This window comes from Thalassophryne amazonica, chromosome 23, assembly GCF_902500255.1.
Source record: "Thalassophryne amazonica chromosome 23, fThaAma1.1, whole genome shotgun sequence".
Classification (NCBI taxonomy): domain Eukaryota; kingdom Metazoa; phylum Chordata; class Actinopteri; order Batrachoidiformes; family Batrachoididae; genus Thalassophryne; species Thalassophryne amazonica.
Window position 1 is genome coordinate 5,911,484 of NC_047125.1, and position 26,389 is coordinate 5,937,872.

Below are 26,389 nucleotides of genomic sequence, written 5' to 3' on the forward strand. Positions count from 1 at the left end.
ACATTTTAAAGACCAGATTGTTTCCTCAAGAATGTAATTAGCGGCAAACTGTATTATTATTATTATAATGGCACATGACTGGTAAAGAAGACCAATAATGCCAGGGACAATTACTGTATTTGCAGCAACATCACTGTAAGTATGAGAACCTAGCCTTCAGCTTTCAGGCTCCTCTCCTGTGGAACCAGCTCCCAATTCAGATCAGGGAGACAGACACCCTCTCTACTTTTAAGATTAGGCTTAAAACTTTCCTTTTTGCTAAAGCTTATAGTTAGGGCTGGATCAGGTGACCCTGAACCATCCCTTAGTTATGCTGCTATAGACTTAGACTGCTGGGGGGTTCCCATGATGCACTGAGTGTTTCTTTCTCTTTTGCTCTGTATGCATCACTCTGCATTTAATCATTAGTGATCGATCTCTGCTCCCCTCCACAGCATGTCTTTTTCCTGGTTCTCTCCCTCAGCCCCAACCAGTCCCAGCAGAAGACTGCCCCTCCCTGAGCCTGGTTCTGCTGGAGGTTTCTTCCTGTTAAAAGAGAGTTTTTCCTTCCCACTGTAGCCAAGTGCTTGCTCACAGGGGGTCGTTTTGACCGTTGGGGTTTTACATAATTATTGTATGGCCTTGCCTTACAATATAAAGCGCCTTGGGGCAACTGTTTGTTGTGATTTGGCGCTATATAAAAAAATTGATTTGATTTGATTTTTAATTTGACCCCTGTGTAATTCTTCAATTGACTCCTACCTGGCTGCCTATTGAAAATTCAAGTGACTAGTCTTTTTTTTTCCAAAAAAGTAAGGAGTAAGGAGTATTTGTGCCAAATTTGATGCTTGTATCACTATTTGCAGGATTTTGCTCTAAATATTCTCTTAACTGCTGCATGAATAGATGGGCAAATACATTCACACGTGCATGCTCACCGTTTATTGGAAACCTGGAGAGAACATGCAAACTCCACACAGAAAGGACCAGGTGGGAAGTGATCCCATGACCTTCTTGTTGTGAGGCACCAGGAATATTTGCATATACCTACAATAATCATAGCTAAATACCTAACATCAGCGTCTCATGCATGACGTCCATATTTAACAAAGGGCAGATGCAAAGCGTAGGCTCCACCTTTAAAAGCTCATTGTCTTACTGACTTCTCTGTTTACAGTTTGCACTCTACAACACCTGGCAAAAATTATGGAATCACCGGCCTCGGAGGATGTTCATTCAGTTGTTTAATTTTGTAGAAAAAAAGCAGATCACAGACATGACACAAAACTAAAGTCATTTCAAATGGCAACTTTCTGGCTTTAAGAAACAGTATAAGAAATCAGGAAAAAAAAAATTGTGGCAGTCAGTAACGGTTACTTTTTTAGACCAAGCAGAGCTTGGTCTAAAGGGCTTTTATAACAGCTTGCAGTCTCTGAGGCATGGACTTAATGAGTGACAAACAGTACTCTTCATCAATCTGGCTCCAACTTTCTCTGATTGTTGTTGCCAGATCAGCTTTGCAGGTTGGAGCCTTGTCATGGACCATTTTCTTCAACTTCCACCAAAGATTTTCAATTGGATTAAGATCCAGACTATTTGCAGGCCATGACATTGACCCTATGTGTCTTTTTGCAAGGAATGTTTTCACAGTTTTTGCTCTATGGCAAGATGTATTATCATCTTGAAAAATGATTTCATCATCCCCAAGCATCCTTTCAATTGATGGGATAAGAAAAGTGTCCAAAATATCAACGTAAACTTGTGCATTTATTGATGATGTAATGACAGCCATCTCCACAGTGCCTTTACCTGACATGCAGCCCCATATCATCAATGACTGTGGAAATTTACATGTTCTCTTCAGGCAGTCATCTTTAGAAATCTCATTGGAAAGTCACCAAACAAAAGTTCCAGCATCATCACCTTGCCCAATGCAGATTCGAGATTCATCACTGAATATGACTTTCATCCAGTCATCCACAGTCCACGATTGCTTTTCCTTAGCCCATTGTAACCTTGTTTTTTTCTGTTTAGGTGTTAATGATGGCTTTCGTTTAGCTTTTCTGTATGTAAATCCCATTTCCTTTAGGCGGTTTCTTACAGTTCGGTCACAGACGTTGACTCCAGTTTCCTCCCATTCGTTCCTCATTTGTTTTGTTGTGCATTTTCGATTTTTGAGACATATTGCTTTAAGTTTTCTATCTTGAGGCTTTGATGTCTTCCTTGGTCTACCAGTATGTTTGCCTTTAACAACCTTCCCATGTTGTTTGTATTTGGTCCAGAGTTTAGACACAGCTGACTGTGAACAACCAACATCTTTTGCAACATTGCGTGATGATTTACTCTCTTTTAAGAGTTTGATAATCCTCTCCTTTGTTTCAATTGACATCTCTCGTGTTGGAGCCATGATTCATGTCAGTCCACTTGGTGCAACAGCTCTCCAAGGTGTGTTCACTCCTTTTTAGATGCAGACTAACAAGCAGATCTGATTTGATGCAGGTGTTAGTTTTGGGGATGAAAATTTACAGAGTGATTCCATAAATTATTCCTCAGAATTGAGTGAGTCCATATTTTTTTCCTCTGCTTGGTCTAAAAAAGTAACTGTTACTGACTGCCACAATTTTTTTTCTTGATTTCTTATAGTGTTTCTTAAAGCCAGAAAGTTGCCATTTGAAATGACTTTAGTTTTGTGTCATGTCTGTGATCTGCTTTTTTTTCTACAAAATTAAACAACTGAATGAACATCCTCCGAGGCCGGTGATTCCATAATTTTTGCCAGGGGTTGTATAAAGAGTCTATGATCCACTCATCCACAGAATTCCTAACAAGAATCCAGCAGGCATTGAGATAAGAACAGGAAAGCAATGTAATTTCCTTTGGAGCTGACACCAAACTCTGACACAAGGCTCTGGTGGGAGCAGCAGCCAAAGGTTGAGCAGGACTGAATAACTTGATCCATTATAGCAGAACCAGAAGAAAGAAATTCCTCACACAGTCACAGTTTCTTCCCATGTCCTGCTCACAGTTAGTGTTGGTGCAAACCTGAGGCAGCTGTTTGCTCCATGTAAGCTGCTGCCCAAAGGCCCTGGGAGAAGGTTGTTGCTGTTGCAGCCATGATCAGGTGTTGAGATTCAGCGGCTGATACCATCTACCAAGAAAAATCCCATTGTTGGAAACATTTCACAGCTGGAAAATTAATGGAATTCAGCATGGCAGAGGAAAATCCTCCAAAACACCACAATCTTCATGATCAGGATGTACCTGATCAGAACCACATGGGTCATCCAGGGAAGGGTGTATGATGTTCAAACCAGGGACCCCCATGTAACATCACTGATGTCTGACAGCTTTGTAAGAGGGATCTCCCAAGATATTAATAATTAAAAATTCCCCTGCGTGAATGATGTGACAGATGTGTCCCCTTAAAATGTGCTGTGGACTGACATTAACTGGCAACAAATCATGGAAATTTGTTAGACGTGGACTTTTTCTTGAGTATTAAAAATGTTTAAATTCTATTATCCAACTGATGGCAGCACAGTGCCTTAGTGGTTAGCACTGTTTCATCACAACAAGAAGGTCATGGGTTTGATTCCCACCTGTGGCCTATCTGTGTGGAGTTTGCATGTTTTCCTCATGTTTGTGTGGGTTTCCTCCCACATCTGAAGACATGCAGGTTAGGTTAATTGGAAACTTTATAAGTGTCCAGCTCTCCCTTGCAAAAGAGGTCTTGATCTCAATGGGACTAACCTGCAGTGATCCCATGACCTACTTGCTGATAAATATGATTTTAAAATATTTCTGGTGTCAATTTGCTGGTAAATTAAATATTTTATAATTAGCTGTTAATCTTAATTAGTTGTTAATAAATAATAATAACACATAGTTGTTAATATTTTTCTATTATTATTTTTATTATAATAAAATAATTTTATATCATATAATTCTAATATAATTTTAAAATAATAATTATTATTAAAACAAAAAAAAATCTAACCAATTTATATATGCTGTGTTAATCATCGAGTGCCAAATTGTATAGGTTGGTTGACAATTTGAAAGTCACAGGATTATTCAATAGTGTACTGTTAGAAGTAGGTTCAGTTTTTTTCTAGAATTATATTTTTTTTTCTTCCTTGTATTTATTGTTTTCCCTTGTTTTCCTTTTTCTTTCTTCGTCTGTCCTTTTTCTCTCTTTGTATTTATTTATTTATTTAATTCATTCATTACCACTTGTACTATGGGAAGAGATTATTCACCCTCCGAAACAGTAGGTGGCGATACTGCACCTTTATTCAGTTTGCGACCACCTTAAAAACAACCTAAAGAATACAAAGAAGCCACGTGATTTCCTGTTAGCATTCGAAGTTACAGCTAGCTATCTGGAAACGCTGATAAGAATCGATAAAGCTTCACTCTGTAAAACTTTAATGTTAGTTAAAGAGCTAAAGGGCCACAAAAACCGGCAACAAAAGGAAAGAAGAGGAAAAGACTAAGTTATCACAAACAGTCTAACAGCGGAGAAGCTCGTTTGAACAGCGGCTAACTGCTGCTAATGAGATAATTAGAGTTTTTGGAGAGAAAGAAAAAGAAGAAGAAAAAAAAACAAAACATCGCAGAGCACCAAGAATAAGTTCGTGGTTTAAAAGAAGAGAAGAAATAAGTCAAAGTGCTGGATGCTGTTTTCAAGGCAGAAGCAGGTTTGTTCACTAAACTTTATTTTACAACATAAATGCACAGTGACACTTAATTAAAGCTGCACACATTGAAGAAAAAGTCATATTGTGGTTATTGTAGATAATACTGTCATCATGATGTGGTAAATCTAAGTTTTTAGTAATTTAACGGTCAGGTTCATAAGTATTTGGACAGCGGACCATTTGTATATTCGCGATCTGCGCATGCGCAAAAAACGGGGAGTTGGTCCTGTACTGATTTTACCCTTCCTGTGAATAAATTCTCATCTTCTCTCTTAATGACAGAGTTTAAATTAAATGAACAGGTGAGTTATTTTTCTCCATAAATTGAATCCAGCTTGTCCTTTGTCAAATCCTATTGTCCTAAATGTAAAAACATGTCAAGCTTGGTTTATTGGAAACAAAGTCTGAACAGCTGCCATGGACTAAGAATGAGTCCAGGGAAGCTTTCATTAAGAGATTAGATCAGAATGCATTCACAAAATGATTAAACCTGATTTTGGTCTTCACACGGACATGGTAAACTCAGTAAAGAACAAACTTCCTGTTTTTCTCGCATGCACAGATAGCAAATATACAAGTCTGGTATGGGGTAATCTTAGTATGTGACAGGCTTTTTCTGCTATTTTATCTTCACGTCTCGTACGCACACACTGTTAGGTTGACGGCGCAGTAGAGGATATGCTAGTAAACCATCTTGCGGATGTCTGACTTGTTCATTTCTTTGACGGGACTGGCTATATACACCACGGGTTGTGCATATTGCGAGATATGGATGCACAATATGCACCATGTCACTCTGACATTGGGGTGATTGTGAGGCATTGTTGTAAAGCGCTTTGAGCGTCTGATGCAGATGGAAAAGCGCTATATAAATGCAGTCCATTTACATTGTCGTTCACTGCATAGCACTTAAACTTTTTCTTGAAATCAACCATAATTATTGTTTCCTCTTCCAGAACAAAATGCACTGAGCCTTCTCAAAAACAGCTATCCTGGCTTCAACTACCTTGAATGAGTCAAAGTTATAACCAATGTAAATATTGTATTGAAAAACTATAGGCTATCAAATCTATCATTTTGTTCTAAAATTTTAGAAAAAAAAATGGTTTCACAGCGGCTTGTGGACTACCTTATTAAGATTAATTTGTTTGAGCTGCTGCAGTCTGCTTTTAGAACGTCATTCCACAGAGACAGCTCTCATTAAAGTGGTAGATGACATTTTGCTTGCAATGGGTTCAGACACCACTACGGTTCTGGTTCTGTTGGATCTCAGTGCTGCGTTTGATACCATGGATCATCATATTCTACTTAATAGGTTGGAGAATTATTTTGGGATTAGTGGAAGTGTCCTTGCACAGTTGATATCATACCTAACTAGATGTTCTCACTGTATCTTGTGTAACAACACTACCTCTACCCTTGGTGACATGAGATATGGGGTCCCACAGGGGTCCATCTTAGGCGCCCTGCTTTTTGCCAGTTATATAGCACCGCTTGGGCCCATACTGTGGCATTATAGGATTTCTTTTTATTGCTACACTGATAACACTCAGCTGTACATGCCAATGCCTGCTGGTAATCTTGTACACATAAAGTATTAAGCCCCTTTCACACTGGGCCTAATGCTGTGTACAGACTGCGCAACACTACACTGATCCTAAGCAGCTGTACACTGAGTTTATACTGCCGAACAAAGGGGTACACGAGTAGAGCACTGGACGCAGAAAGTACTCAGTTTTTAAACAAGTCTGCACAGCACTGTGTAACTGTACAAATCCAGAAACTGAGTGCATGGATCCAGAGTGAATCATCTGGAGTGGATCAGCGGCCTCATGTACAAAGACTTGCGTGGACTTTTTACTAAAAGTTGGTGTACGCCAAAACCCTGAATCTGGTGTAAGCACAAATATATTCAGATGTATGAAAGTGTGCATAGGCATGAATTCATGCACATTCTGTTTGTACATCCCACTGAACATGGAATTGAGCGTGGAACCAAACTCCTCCCTGGCCACACCCCATTTAAATATGCAGTTTTGTTGCTACACGATACCTACCACGATATTGTGGTAGGCCCTTTGAGCAGGGATTCCCCACGACGTCACATCAGACAGCATGAACACAGAAAAGAAATTATACTATCGATGACTGGAAATGACGTGGAGATACACAGGGACAGTTCATTCATTACTCTGTTAAACGGATTAATCATGAAACTGGAAAAATGTTTGTTCAAGCTACAGAGCGCAAGTGTGTGAGGCCGACACGCAGAACAGCACACACACACACTGACGTTATAAAGCTGTGGCGCACCTCCGCTGATGGTGTGACATTCACAATTTACACACGCATTTGACACATACTGAACACAGGAAGCCTGTTAAGTATCTCTGCAGCTCACCATCAAGAAAAATAACAAAAGCCATCAATAATAATAACAAAAACATTTGAATGTGCACATGCCCAAATGTGTCTGCGCTGGTTTTTGCTCGGAACAATTACACGAATAAACTATTTAAACACAAGCCCCCCCCCCCCCCCCCAAAATCGCACACCTTTCAGCTTCCACATATCATTTGAACATTGATGGAATGAAAATGTTTCCTATTAACAGAAACAAATTCATCATGTGATGGCACCTTTAAAAGCTCTGATTACATTTGAGAAACCGGCTATCACTGCAAAATGTGCTGTAATGTTGGAATATACCCCATGACATTTGGATGATTGTGGCTTGGCGCAAGGTTGACTAGCACACACCTGACTGGTCGCGCTGGAATGCCCCTGATGCCAGGATGCCTAGCGTGGTCAGCACCTGTGTGCGCACAGACAACCCCTGTGTCCTCGCCGAATCGCACTCTCGGGCGACCACAGTTCTGTGCGCAACTCCAGTCACAGTGGCCTTGGTAATCGAAATCGGTTTATGGGCCAGTTATCCTCATTTTGATGTAAATCCTCGCGTTCTCCGAATACACGCTCATGTCAGATTGCACCATTTGCAAGGTCCTCGGACAACGCTACTGTTAGTGCCATTTTATACATCACTTTGCGCATGCTTTTATATCAATTCATATAATTGCAAACACGTGGGTGTGTTAAATGTTCATCAGTGTGTCTCTGATGTGCACATTACTCTGATGACTTCTTGTTTTCACACTGTTAATGGTTCCCATCGTCACCTTTACATGGCCACAGTGGAACAGCAGCTGAAGAAACGTGCGTACGCCAGCCTGGAGTTTTGTATGACGCACCGCACATTTCCACGCTCACGTCACTTTTGATACATTTGCGCGTGGAGACGGACGTACGCAAGGTTTTTGTGTGTAAGCATGCTTTGTACATGATGCCCCAGGTAAAGCACATGTGTGTGTCTGCATGATTCACACAGCACCTGTGCGTACTTACAACAAGTGATCAAACTGGCGGATGTGTGCATGCTCAGAACAGGTAATGTAACCTGCACGTGCGTGTGTGATGAAATAATCTGTGCAGCCCGCAGCACCTGTTCGTGCTTGCAACAGGTGATCAAACTGGCTGAATGAGCCATTGCATGTGCGTGAGCCAGTCTACGTTTATGCACTTCAGTAATCCGATAATCAGAAAACACGGTTTAGTCTTTCAATTCATAAATTGGATTTCTTTTGAGAGAGAGAGAGAGTGAGAGAGCGAGCTCTTTCTCTGGGATCTGGTGTTACGAGCCCTGACGAGGTAGCAGCTTGTGTCCCGCTGTGCATCTGGAAATGTGAGTGCCATTAGGTTTTCATGTACCATTTTGAGAATGGATCGCATTTCCACAATGCCAAAAAAAAGAAAAAAACAAAACAAAAAGTAGGCAGGAGTGGACCGTGAAAGGCAGAAAAATAATGGTGAGGGCTACATATACGCACCAAAAATTTAAACGCAACACTTTTGGTTTTGCTCCCATTTTGTATGAGATGAACTCAAAGATCTAAAACTTTTTCCACATACACAATATCACCATTTCCCTCAAATATTGTTCACAAACCAGTCGAAATCTGTGATAGTGAGCACTTCTCCTTTGCTGAGATAATCCATCCCACCTCACAGGTGTGCCATATCAAGATGCTGATTAGACACCATGATTAGTGCACAGGTGTGCCTTAGACTGCCCACAATAAAAGGCCACTGTGAAAGGTGCAGTTTTGTTTTATTGGGGGGGGGGGGATACCAGTCAGTATCTGGTGTGACCACCATATGCCTCATGCAGTGCAACACATCTCCTTCGCATCATCCGAGAAGAGAACACCTCTCCAACGTGCCAAACACCAGCGAATGTGAGCATTTGCCCACTCAAGTCGGTTACGACGACGAACTGGAGTCAGGTCGAGACCCCGATGAGGACGACGAGCATGCAGATGAGCTTCCCTGAGACGGTTTCTGACAGTTTGTGCAGAAATTCTTTGGTTATGCAAACCGATTGTTCCAGCAGCTGTCCAAGTGGCTGGTCTCAGACAATCTTGGAGGTGAACATGCTGGATGTGGAGGTCCTGGGCTGGTGTGGTTACAGGTGGTCTGTGGTTGTGAGGCTGGTTGGATGTACTGCCAAATTCTCTGAAAAACCTTTGGAGACGGCTTATGGTAGAGAAATGAACATTCAATACACGAGCAACAGCTCTGGTTGACATTCCTGCTGTCAGCATGCCAATTGCACGCTCCCTCAAATCTTGCGACATCTGTGGCATTGTGCTGTGTGATAAAACTGCACCTTTCAGAGTGGCCTTTTATTGTGGGCAGTCTAAGGCACACCTGTGCACTAATCATGGTGTCTAATCAGCATCTTGGTATGGCACACCTGTGAGGTGGGATGGATTATCTCAGCAAAGGAGAAGTGCTCACTATCACAGATTTAGACTGGTTTGTGAACAATATTTGAGGGAAATGGTGATATTGTGTATGTGGAAAAAGTTTTAGATCTTTGAGTTCATCTCATACAAAATGGGAGCAAAACCAAAAGTGTTGCGTTTATATTTTTGTTGAGTGTACGTGGTAGTAAGCAACCATACGCAACTGTAAACAAGACTAGGAACGCAACCGTACACCATCATACACCAGCCTACAGAGGGACTATGCCAAATCTGCGCAATTTTCCAGCATACCCCATATGCATCACAACGCAGCTGTATGTAAGCCCGGTGTGAAAGGGACTTTAGAGGATTGCTTCGCTTCAGTGAAAACCTGGATGTCTAGCAATTTCTTACTCTTAAGCTTGGACAAGACCAAAAATGATGGTTCTTGGTCCAGCAAGACATCAGCATCAGTTTGGTGGGCTCCCTTGTAAAAGAGATCTTGATGTCAGTGGGACTAACTTGGTTAAATAAAGGTTAAATTAAAAAAACAACACAATTCTTGATTAGGAATGGGTATCAAAAACCGGTTTCTTTTAAGAATCGATAAGAAATGATTCGATCCACCAGTATCAATAGACTTTTTGCTTAACGATTCCCTTATCAGTTCTTCAATTCACATTACGCCGGCGATAGCTGGTTGCCAGACCACTGTCCACTCACCATGACGTAGCTGGACAATCAGTGGCTCCGAGTCCGAAGATTTACCCAGACCGACACCAAATATGAGTAAATTAAGTACTTTTATGTATTTTTTGTGCTTTCTTGAGGCATTTTGTGAATGCAGAAATGCGCTCTAATCTCAAAACGTGCACTAGGTTTTCCCACCTGCGGGGGGGGGGGGGGGGTCATAGCACCCCCGCTTCTTCTGTGGCATTTAATGGCAGCCAGCATCCTTATTGTTGCACTGCTGCCACCTTCTGCATCAGTTCGTTATAGCAGTTCTAAATTCTCTCGAGTCCAGTGTCTTTCAAGTATTTAAGAAGCCAACACTTCCCCCTCCCACTTTAATTTAATCTTTGTTTAACCAGGTTTGTCCCATTGAGGTCAAGATCTCTTTTACAAGGGAGACCTGGACAATTGTAAAGTTTCCAGTTCACATAACCTGCTGATCGTATGTCTAAAATACTTCCAACAGAAACTTCTTTCAGGCCTATTCATCTAAATTCTGAGAGAAGCTCTTGCCTTTCTTTGGAATATTTATTACAATACATGAGGACAACCCTAATCACCAAAACAATGTCCTAAATAAGGTCTTGCAGACTCCTGGATGAACCTGTCCCAGAGATCTAGGATCTAGTGACCAATTTTGCTGCTCTTGGTCAGGACTCCCTTGAAAAAGAGGTTTTTAATCTCAACAGGACTTTCCTGGTTAAATAAATAAATAAAATTTCATAATTATTTACTTGAAGACTCACTAAAGTGTTGCTGACATAGAAAACCTATAAAGCCTACTTTTTGTACGTAGGAAATTGGCAGGCAGTATTGATAAGGGAATCAATAAAGAATCAGATTGATAAGCAGAATTGATAATGGCATTGATATCAATAAAATCTCACTGGTCTTGATGCACACTTGACAGTAATCTTCCTAGATTACTCGACACACGCTTGGACACGGAAGGACACATCACTAGTTTGAAGGTTTTAAATTGGGGGCAGGTGGTTTGTGCCCCCAGAAAAACAATAACGCAGGCCGCCAGTGCATTCGTGCTGGTTTTAAATCTGACGTGAGCGAGTGTCTCTCTTCCTACTGAGCTAATGATTCATTCAGAACCCTCAGAAGTTCGGAGAGTCTAACCTGTAGCTCAGGGAAAATTGCCTTGAATGCTACAGCGGGCCGGAATTTTAGGCTGGAAACTCGTGAGGAAATTTAGCAACCCAATGTATCCACGTTAATGTCGCAGCCATGGCGGCCCCCTTTGCGACTGCTAAAACAACAATGTTACTAATTAATTTTTAACAAGACATTACTGCTATAGAGGCTTTGCATGTGACGTCACAGGTCACGTTAGTCAAGTTTGGTCACAATACACTTGGCTGTGTAAACAAGCCATCTCAACTTGCCTTTCCTCCATTTTTTTCTGCTATAACACGATGGATAGGGTTAGCAATAGTAAAATTAAAAAAAAACCCTGTGGCCCTGTGTACAAGCACCCACAACGGCAATTCAGCGCCAGAAAGATGCCTGATATGTTCGCTTGCTCCACTATCAGGTTCAGACATGATGAGTTTATCTCTAAGCTTGTCCACACTTTGCAGTATGCACATTGTTTCTCGTGTAAATAATCCTGGAAGCCGTGCGTGTGACCGGCAGCATGGCGATGGGGAGTGGCCGGGTCACATGACTGCCAGGGGTCTATTTGTAATATATTCACATTCTGTGTACAGTTAGTTTTGTTACCAGCACCACACATCAGCTAAAACTTCTTTGATTATTTAATTTGGTCCAAAAGATAACTTTAGCATAGCTCTACTGTGAGATTAGAGATTACCTCAAATTACTGAGGTAATCTCATGAACGTAATTGTTTCTGGAAGTAGGGTTTTTTTATGTTGGGTCTTTCCAGGCGGAGCTAAGTTATGTCCCCTACATGTGTACTCAGGATAGACTTTTTGTGGATGGTCACAGCTGTGGAGGATCTGTCACACTTTAAAGGGAAATTATGCAACTTTTTACCTTAAAGGAGAACTAAGTAACTTTTTGACCTTAATTTTTGTTAACCTTAATTTAAGTTTGGGAGTAATTATAATTGTTAAATGACTTGTTTTGGGGAGAAGGGGGATCTCTCTACCCCACCAGGGGTCTCAAAGGAGAAAACCAGCCTTACCACTTCAGAGACACCGACCCGTCTTGTGAATGAGAGTCTTGGGTCTCATGAGATACACTAACTGGTTTACAACACTGCCACATACACCCCTGTTGATGCACCACAGAGCTAGCAGCTATGAGAACAAGCCAATTAAAACTTTATTTTTTACATGTTCATAATCAATCAATCAATCAATTTTTTTATATAGCGCCAAATCACAACAAACAGTTGCCCCAAGGCGCTTTATATTGTAAGGCAAGGCCATACAATAATTATGTAAAACCCCAACGGTCAAAACGACCCCCTGTGAGCAAGCACTTGGCTACAGTGGGAAGGAAAAACTCCCTTTTAACAGGAAGAAACCTCCAGCAGAACCAGGCTCAGGGAGGGGCAGTCTTCTGCTGGGACTGGTTGGGGCTGAGGGAGAGAACCAGGAAAAAGACATGCTGTGGAGGGGAGCAGAGATTGATCACTAATGATTAAATGCAGAGTGGTGCATACAGAACAAAAAGAGAAAGAAACAGTGCATCATGGGAACCCCCCAGCAGTCTACGTCTATAGCAGCATAACTAAGGGATGGTTCAGGGTCACATGATCCAGCCCTAACTATAAGCTTTAGCAAAAAGGAAAGTTTTAAGCCTAATCTTAAAAGTAGAGAGGGTGTCTGTCTCCCTGATCTGAATTGGGAGCTGGTTCCACAGGAGAGGAGCCTGAAAGCTGAAGGCTCTGCCTCCCATTCTACTCTTACAAACCCTAGGAACTACAAGTAAGCCTGCAGTCTGAGAGCGAAGCGCTCTATTGGGGTGATATGGTACTACGAGGTCCCTAAGATAAGATGGGACCTGATTATTCAAAACCTTATAAGTAAGAAGAAGAATTTTAAATTCTATTCTAGAATTAACAGGAAGCCAATGAAGAGAGGCCAATATGGGTGAGATATGCTCTCTCCTTCTAGTCCCCGTCAGTACTCTAGCTGCAGCATTTTGAATTAACTGAAGGCTTTTTAGGGACCTTTTAGGACAACCTGATAATAATGAATTACAATAGTCCAGCCTAGAGGAAATAAATGCATGAATTAGTTTTTCAGCATCACTCTGAGACAAGACCTTTCTGATTTTAGAGATATTGCGTAAATGCAAAAAAGCAGTCCTACATATTTGTTTAATATGTGCTTTGAATGACATATCCTGATCAAAAATGACTCCAAGATTTCTCACAGTATTACTAGAGGTCAGGGTAATGCCATCCACAGTAAGGATCTGGTTAGACACCATGTTTCTAAGATTTGTGGGGCCAAGTACAATAACTTCAGTTTTATGAGTTTAAAAGCAGGAAATTAGAGGTCATCCATGTCTTTATGTCTGTAAGACAATCCTGCAGTTTAGCTAATTGGTGTGTGTCCTCTGGCTTCATGGATAGATAAAGCTGGGTATCATCTGCGTAACAATGAAAATTTAAGCAATACCGTCTAATAATACTGCCTAAGGGAAGCATGTATAAAGTGAATAAAATTGGTCCTAGCACAGAACCTTGTGGAACTCCATAATTAACTTTAGTCTGTGAAGAAGATTCCCCATTTACATGAACAAATTGTAATCTATTAGACAAATATGATTCAACCCAGCACAGCGCAGTGCCTTTAATACCTATGGCATGTTCTAATCTCTGTAATAAAATTTTATGGTCAACAGTATCAAAAGCAGCACTGAGGTCCAACAGAACAAGCACAGAGATGAGTCCACTGTCCGAGGCCATAAGAAGATCATTTGTAACCTTCACTAATGCTGTTTCTGTACTATGATGAATTCTAAAACCTGACTGAAACTCTTCAAATAGACCATTCCTCTGCAGATGATCAGTTAGCTGTTTTACAACTACCCTTTCAAGAATTTTTGAGAGAAAAGGAAGGTTGGAGATTGGCCTATAATTAGCTAAGATAGCTGGGTCAAGTGATGGCTTTTTAAGTAATGGCACCTTAAAAGCCTGTGGTACATAGCCAACTAACAAAGATAGATTGATCATATTTAAGATCGAAGCATTAAATAATGGTAGGGCTCAATCAAGACAGAGTCAGCGATAAATGTGTGCACAGGCAAAAAAAAAAAGAAAGCTGTCTGAGGAAGTGAGAATGGGGGAAAACCAGCATGACAGAGCGAGGGGTCACACACACGTGTCGGGTTTAGGCCAAGCTAAGAAAATAAACATAAGTAAGCGGTTAGGTTTATAAGCTATTGCGGTTTTTCTTCCCTGTAATGTTGTGGTTTATGTTTGAAAACACAATAGAAATATGATATTAAAGGATTGTTAACTGCTCATCCATTACCCAGGCCAAAGGTGGTTAGAAAGCTCCTCGGTGGCAAGGCCCCTGGGGTGGAGGAAATCCGTCTTGAGTACCTTAAGTCTCTGAATGTTGTGGGACTGTCTTGGCTGACACGCCTCTGCAACATCGCGTGGCGATCGGGGACAATGCCTCTGGATTGGCAGACCGGGGTGGTGGTCCCTCTGTTTAAGAAGGGGGACCGGAGGGTGTGTTCCAACTACAGGGGATCACACTCCTCAGCCTCCCCGGTAAGGTCTATTCCAGAGTACTGGAGAGGAGAATTCGACCGATGGTCGAACCTCGGATTCAGGAGGAGCAGTGTGGTTTTCGTCCTGGTCGCGGCACACTGGACCAGCTCTACACGCTCCATCGGGTGCTCGAGGGTTCATGGGAGTTCGCCCAATCAGTCCACATGTGTTTTGTGGATCTGGAGAAGGCGTTCGATTGTGTCCCTCGGGGCTCGGAGTGCTCCGGGAGTACGGGGTCCGGGGTCCTTTGCTAAGGGCTGTCCGGTCCCTGTATGACCGCAGCAGGAGCTTGGCTCGCATTGCCGGTAGTAAGTCAAACCTGTTTCCAGTGCACGTTGGCCTCTGCCAGGGCTGCCCATTGTCACCGGTTCTGTTCATTATTTTTATGGACAGAATTTCTAGGCGCAGCCAGGGTGTAGAGGGGGTCTGGTTTGGGAACCACAGAATCTCGTCTCTGCTGTTTGCGGACGATGTGGTTCTGTTGGCTTTGTCAAGTCAGGACCTTCAGCGTGCACTGGGGCGGTTTGCAGCCAAGTGTGAAACGCCCGGGATGAAAATCAGCACCTCCAACTCCGAGGCCATGGTTCTCGACCGTAAAAAGGTGCTTTGCCCTCTTCAGGTCGGTGGAGTATCCTTGCCTCAAGTGGAGGAGTTTAAGTATCTCGGGGTCTTGTTCATGAGTGAGGGACGGATGGAGCGTGACATCGATAGACGGATCGGTGCAGCATCTGCAGTGATGCGGTCGTGGTGAAGAGAGAGCTGAGTAGGGGGGCAAAGCTCTCGATTTAGCGATCGATCTACCTTCCGATCCTCACCTATGGTCATGAGATTTGGCTCATGACCAAAAGAACGAGATCGCGAGAACAAGTGGCTGAGATGAGTTTCCTCCGCAGGGTGGCTGGGCGCTCCCTTAGAGATAGGGTGAGGAGCTCGGTCACTCGGGAGGAGCTCAGAGTCGAGCCGCTGCTCCTCCACGTCGAAAGGAGTCAGTTGAGGTTGCTCGGGCATCTTTTCCGGATGCCCCCTGGATGCCTCGCTGGAGAGGTGTTCCGGGCACGTCCCACTGGGAGGAGGCCCCAGGGAAGACCCAGGACACGCTGGAGGGATTACATCTCTCGGCTGGCTTGGGAACGCCTTGGGGTTCCCCTGGAGGAGCTGGGGGAGGTGTGAGTGGATCGGGAGGTCTGGGCGGCTTTGCTTGAGCTGCTGACCCCGTGACCCGACTCCGGATAAAGCGGAAGAAAATGGATGGATGGATTATTAACTGAGCGCGAAGTCTGTACGGGAAAATATCAGACCAATGTGTTGACTGTACAGACTGAGCGTTAGCGAGGTCCGTGCAAAAAAACACAGATGTCTGATATTCCTGTACAGACCAAGCAAGCAAGGTTAATAATTTATTTATTTATTTGCGTGTTTGTGTGTGTGTGTGTGTGTGTGTATAAATATATATATATATATATATATATATATATATATATATAACATGCAAACTTACAGTATTGCCTGAATATGAAAGCTGCTAATGGTTTTGGGCTTGTAGTCAGACCTCGTAGCTTTACCTCCATGAAGAACTTGCTAACAGTTGGTCTGGTTGTTAGCTGGTAAGCTTTCAGTCTGTGTGTTTTTTCTGATGCTTTTTAGATAGTTATGGAGTATGTTCTAATCACATTTTTAGCTTTCTGGTTAGTAGTCACACCAGTGTGATATGCGACCTGGACCAATTGTCCTGGTAACGGTCTCATATGGGAAAATAGAGCCAATTGGCCAAAATCAGCCAATTGGAACACATGTAGAATCGTAGCCATATAATATTATATGGTTGCAACACTACGCGCGTTCTGTTTGGTTGATTACCGGTCTGATATAGGAAAATATCCGACCGGTTTCCATGACAATCGGCCCGCAACACGTATTTTCGTTACAAACCAGGAAGCTAAAAACACGATTAGAAAAACTGAGTCGGACGTGAACGTACTCCATAAATATCTAAACGACATTGGAAAAAAACACAGATTGAAAGGTTACCAGCTAACGACCGGATCATCTGTTAGCAAGTTCTTCGTGGAGGTGAGGAAAGCCAACGAGCTCAACACCATCAGCAGCATATTCAGGCAATACTGTAAGTTTGTGTGTTTATATATATAATAGCCGTACAATGAACAAATTATTAGCCTCGCTCGGTCTGTAACGGGGATATCAGACCTTGGTGTTTTTTTCACACAGACCTTGCTGGCACTCGGTCTGATATTTCCCTGAACAGACCTCCCACTCTGTTAATAATATATACTTTTTTAAATCACATAAAAAAATTTAGACACATATTCTCATTATTGAAATAGTAAGGCACAGGCCAAGAATGCACACACATTGTGTACTGTTGTATGTTTATTATAAATGAATATTGATCCCAATTTTATCCCTTTGAATTCTTCCTTGCAGACATGCAGCAGGTTTTACTGGGAAAAGATGATTATGATGATGATGATGATCTCCCTGAGCAACAGCAAAGGAATCCAAATCCAGACCAAAATGACTCTGAGCTTCCAAACATTAAGGAGGAACAGGAGGAATTCTGGGTAAGTCGAGAGGAAAACCAGCTTCATGCTCTGGAGGAGGCTGATCTCACTAAGTTTCTTTTCTCTGTTGTCTTTGTGAAGAGTGAAGATGAAGAAAATCCACATTCATCACAGCTTCATCAAAGCCAAAGAGATGAGAGCACAGAAGTGGAGCTTCTTTCCAGCAACTCAACTGAGCACAGAACAGTGAAAATAGAAGTTGATGGAGACGACTGTGAAGGATCAAAACCAGACAGTGAATCAGGTCCATGCAGTCATTTACGACCCGGTACTGATGGTAAGAGTTCTGACCTTTCTGAGACTAATGACATGGAGTTAATATAATGCTGAAGTTTGAGAGGTGAAAAGTGTTTGAAAGCTTGAAATCTCTCTCTCTCTCTCTCTCTCTCTCTCTCCCTCTCTCTCTCTCTCTCTCTCTCTCTCTCTCTCTCTCTCTCTCTCTCTCTCTCTCTCTCTCTATATATATATATATATATATATATAGACACACACACACATACAGTTAGGAAAAATAAGTATTTGAACACCCTGCGATTTTGCAAGTTCTCCCACTTAGAAATCATGGAGGGGTCTGAAATTTTCATCTTAGGTGCACGTCTACTGTAAGAGACATAATCTAAAAAAAAAATCCGGAAATCACAATGTATGATTTTTTTTAATAATGCTGCACCGCATTCAGTTTCATTGCTGCAGTATGCTGAAGAAGGATAGTGACACCATGTCAGCTAAAAGCCTCATTCCAGTGCTCCTCAGCGCGCTCCTGCAGGTGTTCCACCTGCTGTTGTGCCTGATGTTTGGGAAAACGAGCAAGACAAGAGCCGTGTGGAGCCACACATCTGGCTCTCTCCGTCTCCTCCTCTCTGCGCCACTCCATGGCACAGAGCCCAGCTCAGCATGCAGTCACAAAGTTCTTCTGCCGTGGCTTTTAAGGAGCAAACTGGAGCGATCTGAATTGTTCGGCAGCTGATGGTTGAATGAATATGGGGATGTGTGTGGAGACAATTCGCCTCATTCACAACATGACAGAACTTAACAACGCGGAACATTATTCTTGACTGTGCGTAATGGTTCCTGATAATTCTCCAGCAATACGTGCCATTAATCGTAACACGTGGTAAAAGGTTGCAGCAGTTCCTGAGGACACCTGAGGCTTCTGCCTCAAATCATCACATTCGTGATCAGCGGCCAAGAATGTTTACTTTGTGAGATTCGTGACGTGCCGTTATGTGTAAACGCAGCATCAGAGAAGTTCTCGTGGGCGCCGCAATCTTTGCGTCACATGACCGAGATACATGCCAGTGAGTGGTGCGCTGTTCACTACGTGGTTTTGCACACAAACTGGTTGGCGCTTTCGAGGTCCTGCATACAAACTGCATCTTGACTTGCATTTACCACAGGATTTACAGGGTTTTGCAGCAAAATTTATTTTGTTATTGGATACTAGCCTCGGTAAGCTTTCACTTGCTATGGTTATCTAATTTTCCGTGGGCGTGGCGTTTACGGGTTTTGTGCCTGAACTTATTAATATACATACAGTACAGTTGAGAATTTCTGATTCAGTTTTTTTCCACAGACCATATTTTTTATTATGTGAAGAGTGAAGATGAAGAAAATCCACATTCATCACAGCTTCATCAAAGCCAAAGAGACCATATTTTTTATTATGGTGTGTGAGAAAGTTTGCAGCTTTTTGACCTACCAAGCTCAATTTAATAGCTTTAGTGTCTAACAGTCCATAGATTCGGCTTGGGAGGAGATAGATTTTAAAGGTTTTACATATTTTGCAAGATTTAAAAATGGAAAAACAGAAATGGGTGGGCCCTATATCAGAAGATTTCTCACTCCAAAGAATCTGAGGATGTATGAATGTTGCCTGTGATGTACCATTTTGGAGTTCTGGTCAAAAAGTCCAGAAAATGGAGTTTTCTTCATTCTAGTGGCACCTGGAGGCAAAAAAGGGTAAATTTTGCTGTGGCCCTAGCTTGTGCTGGTTTGCATCATCTCTGAAAATTTCAGCTTGATAGGTTGAATGGTGTGAGCCACACCCACTTTTGTAATTAAAAAGCCAATAGGCTACACCCCCTTTAAACAATCGTCACGTTTAGCAGGTCACAATACACTTGGCTTGTGTAAATAAGCCATTACACCATGGATAGAGTTACAAATAGTAAAATAAAAAAAGTGGACCACTACAACATTACTCATTATGTCGTGGAAGCCACGATGGACCACGAAAAAAAAAAAAGTGAGTCGGCTGAGTTTTCCTCCACAATACCACAGACGCGTATCCAAAATTGAATAAAGTTAATGACAAACCTTATTACTAAGGGTAAGGTTAGAAGTAGTAAAATAAAACAACATGTCACGAAAATGTTACTCATGTCGTGACTGAAGCTTCTATAAGCTTCTTTAGCTAACTATAAGCTAAAGCTTATAGTTAGGGCTGGATCAGGTGACCCTGAACCATCCCTTAGTTATGCTGCTATAGACATAGACTGCTGGGGGGTTCCCATGATGCACTGAGTGTTTCTTTCTCTTTTTGCTCTGTATGCACCACTCTGCATTTAATCATTAGTGATCGATCTCTGCTCCCCTCCACAGCATGTCTTTTTCCTGGTTCTCTCCCTCAGCCCCAACCAGTCCCAGCAGAAGACTGCCCCTCCCTGAGCCTGGTTCTGTTGGAGGTTTCTTCCTGTTAAAAGGGAGTTTTTCCTTCCCACTGTAGCCAAGTGCTTGCTCACAGGGGGTCGTTTTGACCGTTGGGGTTTTACATAATTATTGTATGGCCTTGCCTTACAATATAAAGCGCCTTGGGGCAACTGTTTGTTGTGATTTGGCGCTATATAAAAAAATTGATTGATTGATTGATTGAAACTGCGACGGGACCCCGAAAACAAAAGAGTGAGACTCAGCTGGGTTTTCATTCACAGCAGCGTACACAAATCCAGTAAAGTTAATGACGAACATTATCACTAAGGATACTGTAACACACACGTGACTTACTCCTTTAACAGCTTTAACACACTCAAGGGGAGGTAGCGACTGATCCTAACCTGCCAGGATGAGTGCTGAAACTAGTGTCTGGGCCACTAGGTTCATCTGCTGGAGCACCGTGAGATGTTGAAATGACACTCAAAGACAAACAGTCTGAATGTGTAAGAAAATGCCGAATTTAGGAAACTAACCATGAATATACAGTTGAGCTCAAAAGTTTACATACCCTGGTGGAATTGTTGTTTTTTGGCCATTTTTCAGAGAATATGAATGATAACACAAAAACTTTTTTTCCACTCACGGTTAGTGGTTTGGGTGAAGTCATTTATTGTCAAACAACCAGGTTTACGCTTTTTAAATCATAATGACAACACAAACTACCCAAATAACCCTGATCAAAAGTTTACATACCTCTGTTCTTAATACTGTGTGTTGCCCCCTTTAACATCAGTGACAGCTTGGAGTCTTTTCTGGTAGTTTGTGGACGAGGCTCTCTGATGGTAAAGCTGCTACTGAATATGTTTCGGACTTTATTTACATCAGTTACAAAGAAATACAAACAATATGGCACTCCATGGTAAATCTGCATGGAGTAGACAGTTCTCAAAAACTGAGTGACTGTGTAAGAAGTAGAAGAGTGAGGAAAACCACCAAGACACCCTGACAACCCAGACGTTATAGGCTTACATGGCTGTGATTGGAGAAATTATGCACAGTGCAAGCTTTGCATTTTGCATTCAGGGTCACACCAGTTATCCATCTTGAAGTGGTATAGAGGAGGATTTTCTTAAAAAGAAGACCTGAAAGTTTAGCTACAAATTGCCAGAAGGTACATCTGAGATGCAAGCCTGGATTTGATCTGTTTTGGTGAAAGAAAATCCCTTTCTGCTCTACTCCACTATGAAGCTAAGAGTAGTAAACGCAGTTGTTTACTACTAAGCTAAGATCAGTAGTAAACTACTCACCCAAAGCAATCAAATGGATTAATGGGATTATTAAATGGTAAATGGACTGCATTTATATAGCGCTTTTCCATCTCATCAGACGCTCAAAACGCTTTACAATTATGCCTCACATTCACCCCGATGTCAGGGTGCTGCCATACAAGGCGCTCACTACACACTGGGAGCAATAGGAGATTCAAGTCAGGCGGAGATTTGAACCCATGATCTTCTGGACTCAAGCCCAACACCTTAACCACTAGACCATCACCTCCACCAGTATTAACCATCAGATGACAAAGTAAAACCTCTTAAATGATTTTAAAGCCAGCATTAAGCAAAAACGAGGCCGTTTTAAGCAGAAACGAGGCGATAATCGGTGATGCTTTGAAATGACAGAGGCACAGTGAATGCAACAGCTAGCAGCTTGTGCTGCTGCGGTGCTCTGATCACGTCTTCCGTCTTCACCATATCATTATAAATATGTAAGTCCTTAGTGTGCTGAGCGAGGTTAGCATGCTGAGCCTGAGTGTACTTACACGTGCGGTGATAACATGCAGCTTCTCTGAGTGAAGTTTCCAGACCTTAGCGTCGTTCACCCAGCCTGCCCTTGTACCTGTCCATACTCCTGTGGGCTTTCACTGTTTGTAAGGTGAACAGCTAAGGGGTTTTCCACGAGGTACACTGTCACTTAACTCCAAGGCTGGCAATGTTGCTCCAGGTGTGAGAAGCAACACGCCCGGTGCTGTGTACAGATCTCAAGCGCCCAAAAACGGCAACTTTCTCCTTGTACCGCCAGAAAGATGCCTGGTATGTTCGCTTACTCCACTATTAGGTTCAGACATGACGAGTTTATCTATAACTTGTCCCACACTTCGCAGTACACACGTTGTTTCTCGTGTAAATACCAAAAAAAATCGCTTAGTGTGCAGCATTGGGCGTGCACGCTGTAGTTCTCATATACAGCTCCATGGGTTCACTGAAGATAATGACAATGTACGGATGAGTTTTGGAGCCTTACTGGACCTTTAGCCGCATATGGTACGGGTACGGACATATTTGCGCATTCTGATTGGTCGGTAAGACACCCTCCGGATCTTTAGAACGGTCTCTGTAGCTATGGGTCCGTACCCGTAGCCACGGCCATTTATGAATCATTTAAATAACATGTATGTAAACCGTATTAAGCACATGCATGTATTTGTCGTGATGCCTATTGAGTATCAAGTGATGCGTATCTTGTCAAGTTTTGAGAAGCTATATGGATCCCAGCTCTGCTGCATAATTTTCCATTTGAGTTTTTGTCTTTGCAACTGCAACACTTTCTTTAGTGTTTCACTAGCACACTTTCAGAGTTTTAAATTTCTCTTCTTTTGGTGTATTTTGTTTTCCAGTTTTCAATCCTTGTAAATGAGGATCTGAAAACTTGTGTTTCTCTGTTGAAAGTATTGAATTCTTCTTAATTTCTTGAAACTAGTTTTGAACATTTAAATCTTTATTTTGAAACTTAAGCACATTTTTAGAGATTTACTGATAGAATTACAAGCTTTGAGCTTTTTTTTTTCCTGTAGTGTTCTGTCACAGTTCAGGTTTAAAGCTGAAAACTGCAGCTTGAAATTTTCGAAGTAGAAAAAAAAAAAAACTGACAACAGGGACAGTAGTTCTAGTTCATAACTTATTATATGGCATTATATTTACCAGCAAAAGTGTGATTGACTAACGGCTGAGCCGGTGACTGTCAGTTGACCCTGTTCTCTTTCTGTCCACAAGAACGTCCTGCAGAGGGCAGCATAGCACAGGCAAAGATCAGGTCCAGTAAAACACCTGAACAAGGTATCTGAGATGAATTGATAAGACCATCTTAGCTTTTCACATCACATTATGTATTTCATTCTTTCAATTCGTGACTAAATAAAAACAGGTCCTTAACCCATTTTGGGTCCCAAATTTTTAGTTTGGGAAGTATAGGCTTAAAAGGTAGCAAGTAATAACTTCATCAGGACAACAAAGAGAACGTTATTTCATGCCAGTTATTGGCCCACCTGTCTGTCAGTCACAGGGATGGATTTAATACCCCCTTTTTCACCTTTGCAGTTTTCTTTTCTCAAAGTTTCAAGCTGCAGTTTTTAGTTTACTTTCAGTTTCCAGGTCTGCTGTGCTTTCAGAAGAATCATTCCTGTTTTCGAAACTAAACTTACAAGGATTCAAAAGTTTTCCTCAAATATAAAAATAGTTTTTGGATAGTCATTTCAAAGATTTCAAACCTGGACCCCCCCCCCCCCCCCCCCCCCCAAAAAAAAGGTGCAGGACTTGCAGGTGCAATGACAAATGAGTAGGCCTTCATAGTCATTGCAGTGACTATATGACTTGCGATAAATGAACAAACATTGAAACAACACATTTTCTGGGTGTTCAATGTCCCTTGACATTATGACAATTTGACCAAAAACACAGACATTTGTCCTACTACAAGCATCCTACTCTACTCACTGTAAAATTTGAGTGTCAGCACTTCAAGGTCAAGCCTTACCTGGTTTCATGGCGTGTTCTCAAATAACAAGACTTATTTCCTTTGAAAGTTCAGCTACAGTTTGCTGGGGGGCACATGGGAGACAGAAGCCAAATTTGTCTGATGCACAATTGTCACGTGTCTTGGTGGGTTCCCTCATTCTTCTTCTTTTTGCATGGTCACACAATTTAAGGAGGTTAACTAACTTCAAAACAGAGAAACTTGAATTGTAGTTCCAGGAAAAAATAGTTACAGAATTTGGCTCGACTTGACAAACAATTGTGAAAATGTAATGTTTGGCATATTTATTAGTTAAAAAATGCAAATCAGTGCCATTGGTCACATTCACCACCATACAGCTTTACTTTTCTTGAATACATTTTAAATATTAACTATTTAATCGAATCTTTGCAGGTATGCAGAAGTTGTTGGTGATTAAAAAAGAAAGTCTACCTGAACACCAGGAGAGGAATTTGAGTGCTGACCAGGACATTAAAGAGGAGCAAGAGAAACTTTGGATCAGTCAGCAGGGAGAGCAGCTTCACCAACTGGAGAAGGCTGATATCACTAAGCTCCTTTTCACTACTGTCACTGTGAAGAGTGAAAATGATGATGAACAACTGGAGACATCACAGGTTCCTCAAAGCCAAAGTGATGAGAGCACAGAGGCTGAGCCTGTAGCCAGCAGCTCAAATGTACACAGAACACTGACAGCAGAAGCTGATGGAGAGGACGATGGAGGACCACAACCAGCCAGCAACTCAGGTCCATATAGTCGTTTACAACCAGATACCAATGCTGGGCATTCAGACAGTTCTAGAACTGAGACTGACAACAGCTGTGAATGGAACGAGACAAGAGAACTTTATTCAGGCTTTAAGCTGAAGACAAATAGCAATGGCTCTCTTAGTAAAAGCAAGTGTATTATTACTAAGAAACATTTTAATTTCTGTCGGTGTGGAAAACCATGTGGTCACATGATCTATACACAGCAACACACAGAAATGCAAACAAGTGAAAAACCATTTGGCTGTTCTGAGTGTGGTAAAAGTTTTAGCTACAAGAGTAGACTAATCACACATATGCAAATTCATACAGGAGAGAAACCATTTGTATGCTCTGATTGTGGTAAGAGATTTAGACAAAAAGGCACTCTAGTCAGACATGTGAACAGTCATAGAGGACACAAACCATTTGGTTGTTCTGAGTGTGATAAAAGATATGGACAAAAAGATGATTTAATCAAACACATGAGAATACATACAGGAGAGAAACCATTTGTCTGTTCTGAGTGTGGTACAAGTTTTGGACAGAAGGGCCATTTGTTGGGACACATGATAATTCATACAGGACAGAAACCATTTGGCTGTTCTGAATGTGGTAAAGGATTCGGACGTAAGAGCAATCTGATTGCACACATGGCGATTCATACGGGTCATAAACCGTTTGGCTGTTCTATATGTGGTAAAAGATTTGGACATAAGGGCCATCAGATCAAACACATGAGAAATCATACTGGACAGAAACCGTTCGCCTGTTCTGAATGTAGTAAAAGATTTGGGCAGAAGGGTGACCTGATCATACACCTGAGAATGCATACAGGACACAAACTATTTGGCTGTTCTGAATGTGGTAAAAGATTTGTACATAAGAGCCATTTGTTCACACACATGAGAAGTCATACAGGGGAGAAACCATTTAGCTGTTCTGAGTGTGGTAAAAGATTTGGATTAAAGTGCCGTTTGCTCTCACATATGAAAATTCATACAGGTGAGAAACAGTTTAGCTGTTCTAAGTGTGATAAGCGATTTAGAAGAAAGACTAATCTGATAGCACATATGAGAATCCACACAGGTGAGAAACCATTTAGTTGTTCTCAGTGTGATAAAAAGTTCGGAAGAAAGGGCCATCTTACTACACACATGAAAATACATACAGGAGAAAAACCATTTGCCTGTTCTGAGTGTGATAAAAGTTTTGGAAGAAAAGGCCACCTGATATCGCACATGAAAATACATACAGGAGAAAAACCATTTAGCTGTTCTGACTGTGATAAAAGATTTGGAAGAAAGGGCCATCTGATCAAACACATGAAAACTCATTTGGTCCTTAGACCTTCATATGTAACTTAATCACATACATATGCCACTATAGTGTGTCTTAATGCTTAGTGTATATATATATATATATATATATAAATATATATTTATTTTTTCACTGAGGTTATGTTTACTACATGGTGGATAATTATATCTCTAGGGATGTCCTCTAAGGGGAATTGGCATCTGGGTACATCTGGCTGCTCACTGCTGCAATTTAAGGACATCTGCAAAAACTAATTTCAAAGCTGTTTATATTGACATGTATATGCAACCCCTGGCAAAAATTATGGAATCACCGACCTCGGAGGATGTTCATTCAGTTGTTTAATTTTGTAGAAAAA

General features: G+C 41.7%; 1 protein-coding gene across 1 annotated transcript; it reads left to right on the top strand.

The window, feature by feature from the left end:
• The first annotated feature begins 4,272 nt into the window (after positions 1-4,272).
• On the top strand, positions 4,273-26,087 carry LOC117504830 (zinc finger protein 260-like). The gene is made up of 4 exons (XM_034164372.1): positions 4,273-4,679; positions 17,366-17,502; positions 17,584-17,779; positions 24,361-26,087. The coding sequence occupies exons 2-4, from the start codon at positions 17,368-17,370 to the stop codon at positions 26,076-26,078; spliced, it is 2,049 nt and encodes a 682-aa protein (XP_034020263.1). The 5' UTR covers positions 4,273-4,679; positions 17,366-17,367; the 3' UTR covers positions 26,079-26,087.
• The last annotated feature ends 302 nt before the right edge of the window (positions 26,088-26,389 follow it).

What these genes read in the sequence shown, in the direction of transcription:
- LOC117504830 (XM_034164372.1), top strand. Translation starts at nt 17,368, where the DNA reads ATGCAGCAGGTTTTACTGGGAAAAGATGATTATGATGATGATGATGAT. An exon ending in AGGAACAGGAGGAATTCTGG is followed by an intron (nt 17,503 to 17,583) that starts GTAAGTCGAGAG and finishes GTCTTTGTGAAG; the next exon opens with AGTGAAGATGAAGAAAATCC. An exon ending in TTTACGACCCGGTACTGATG is followed by an intron (nt 17,780 to 24,360) that starts GTAAGAGTTCTG and finishes GAATCTTTGCAG; the next exon opens with GTATGCAGAAGTTGTTGGTG.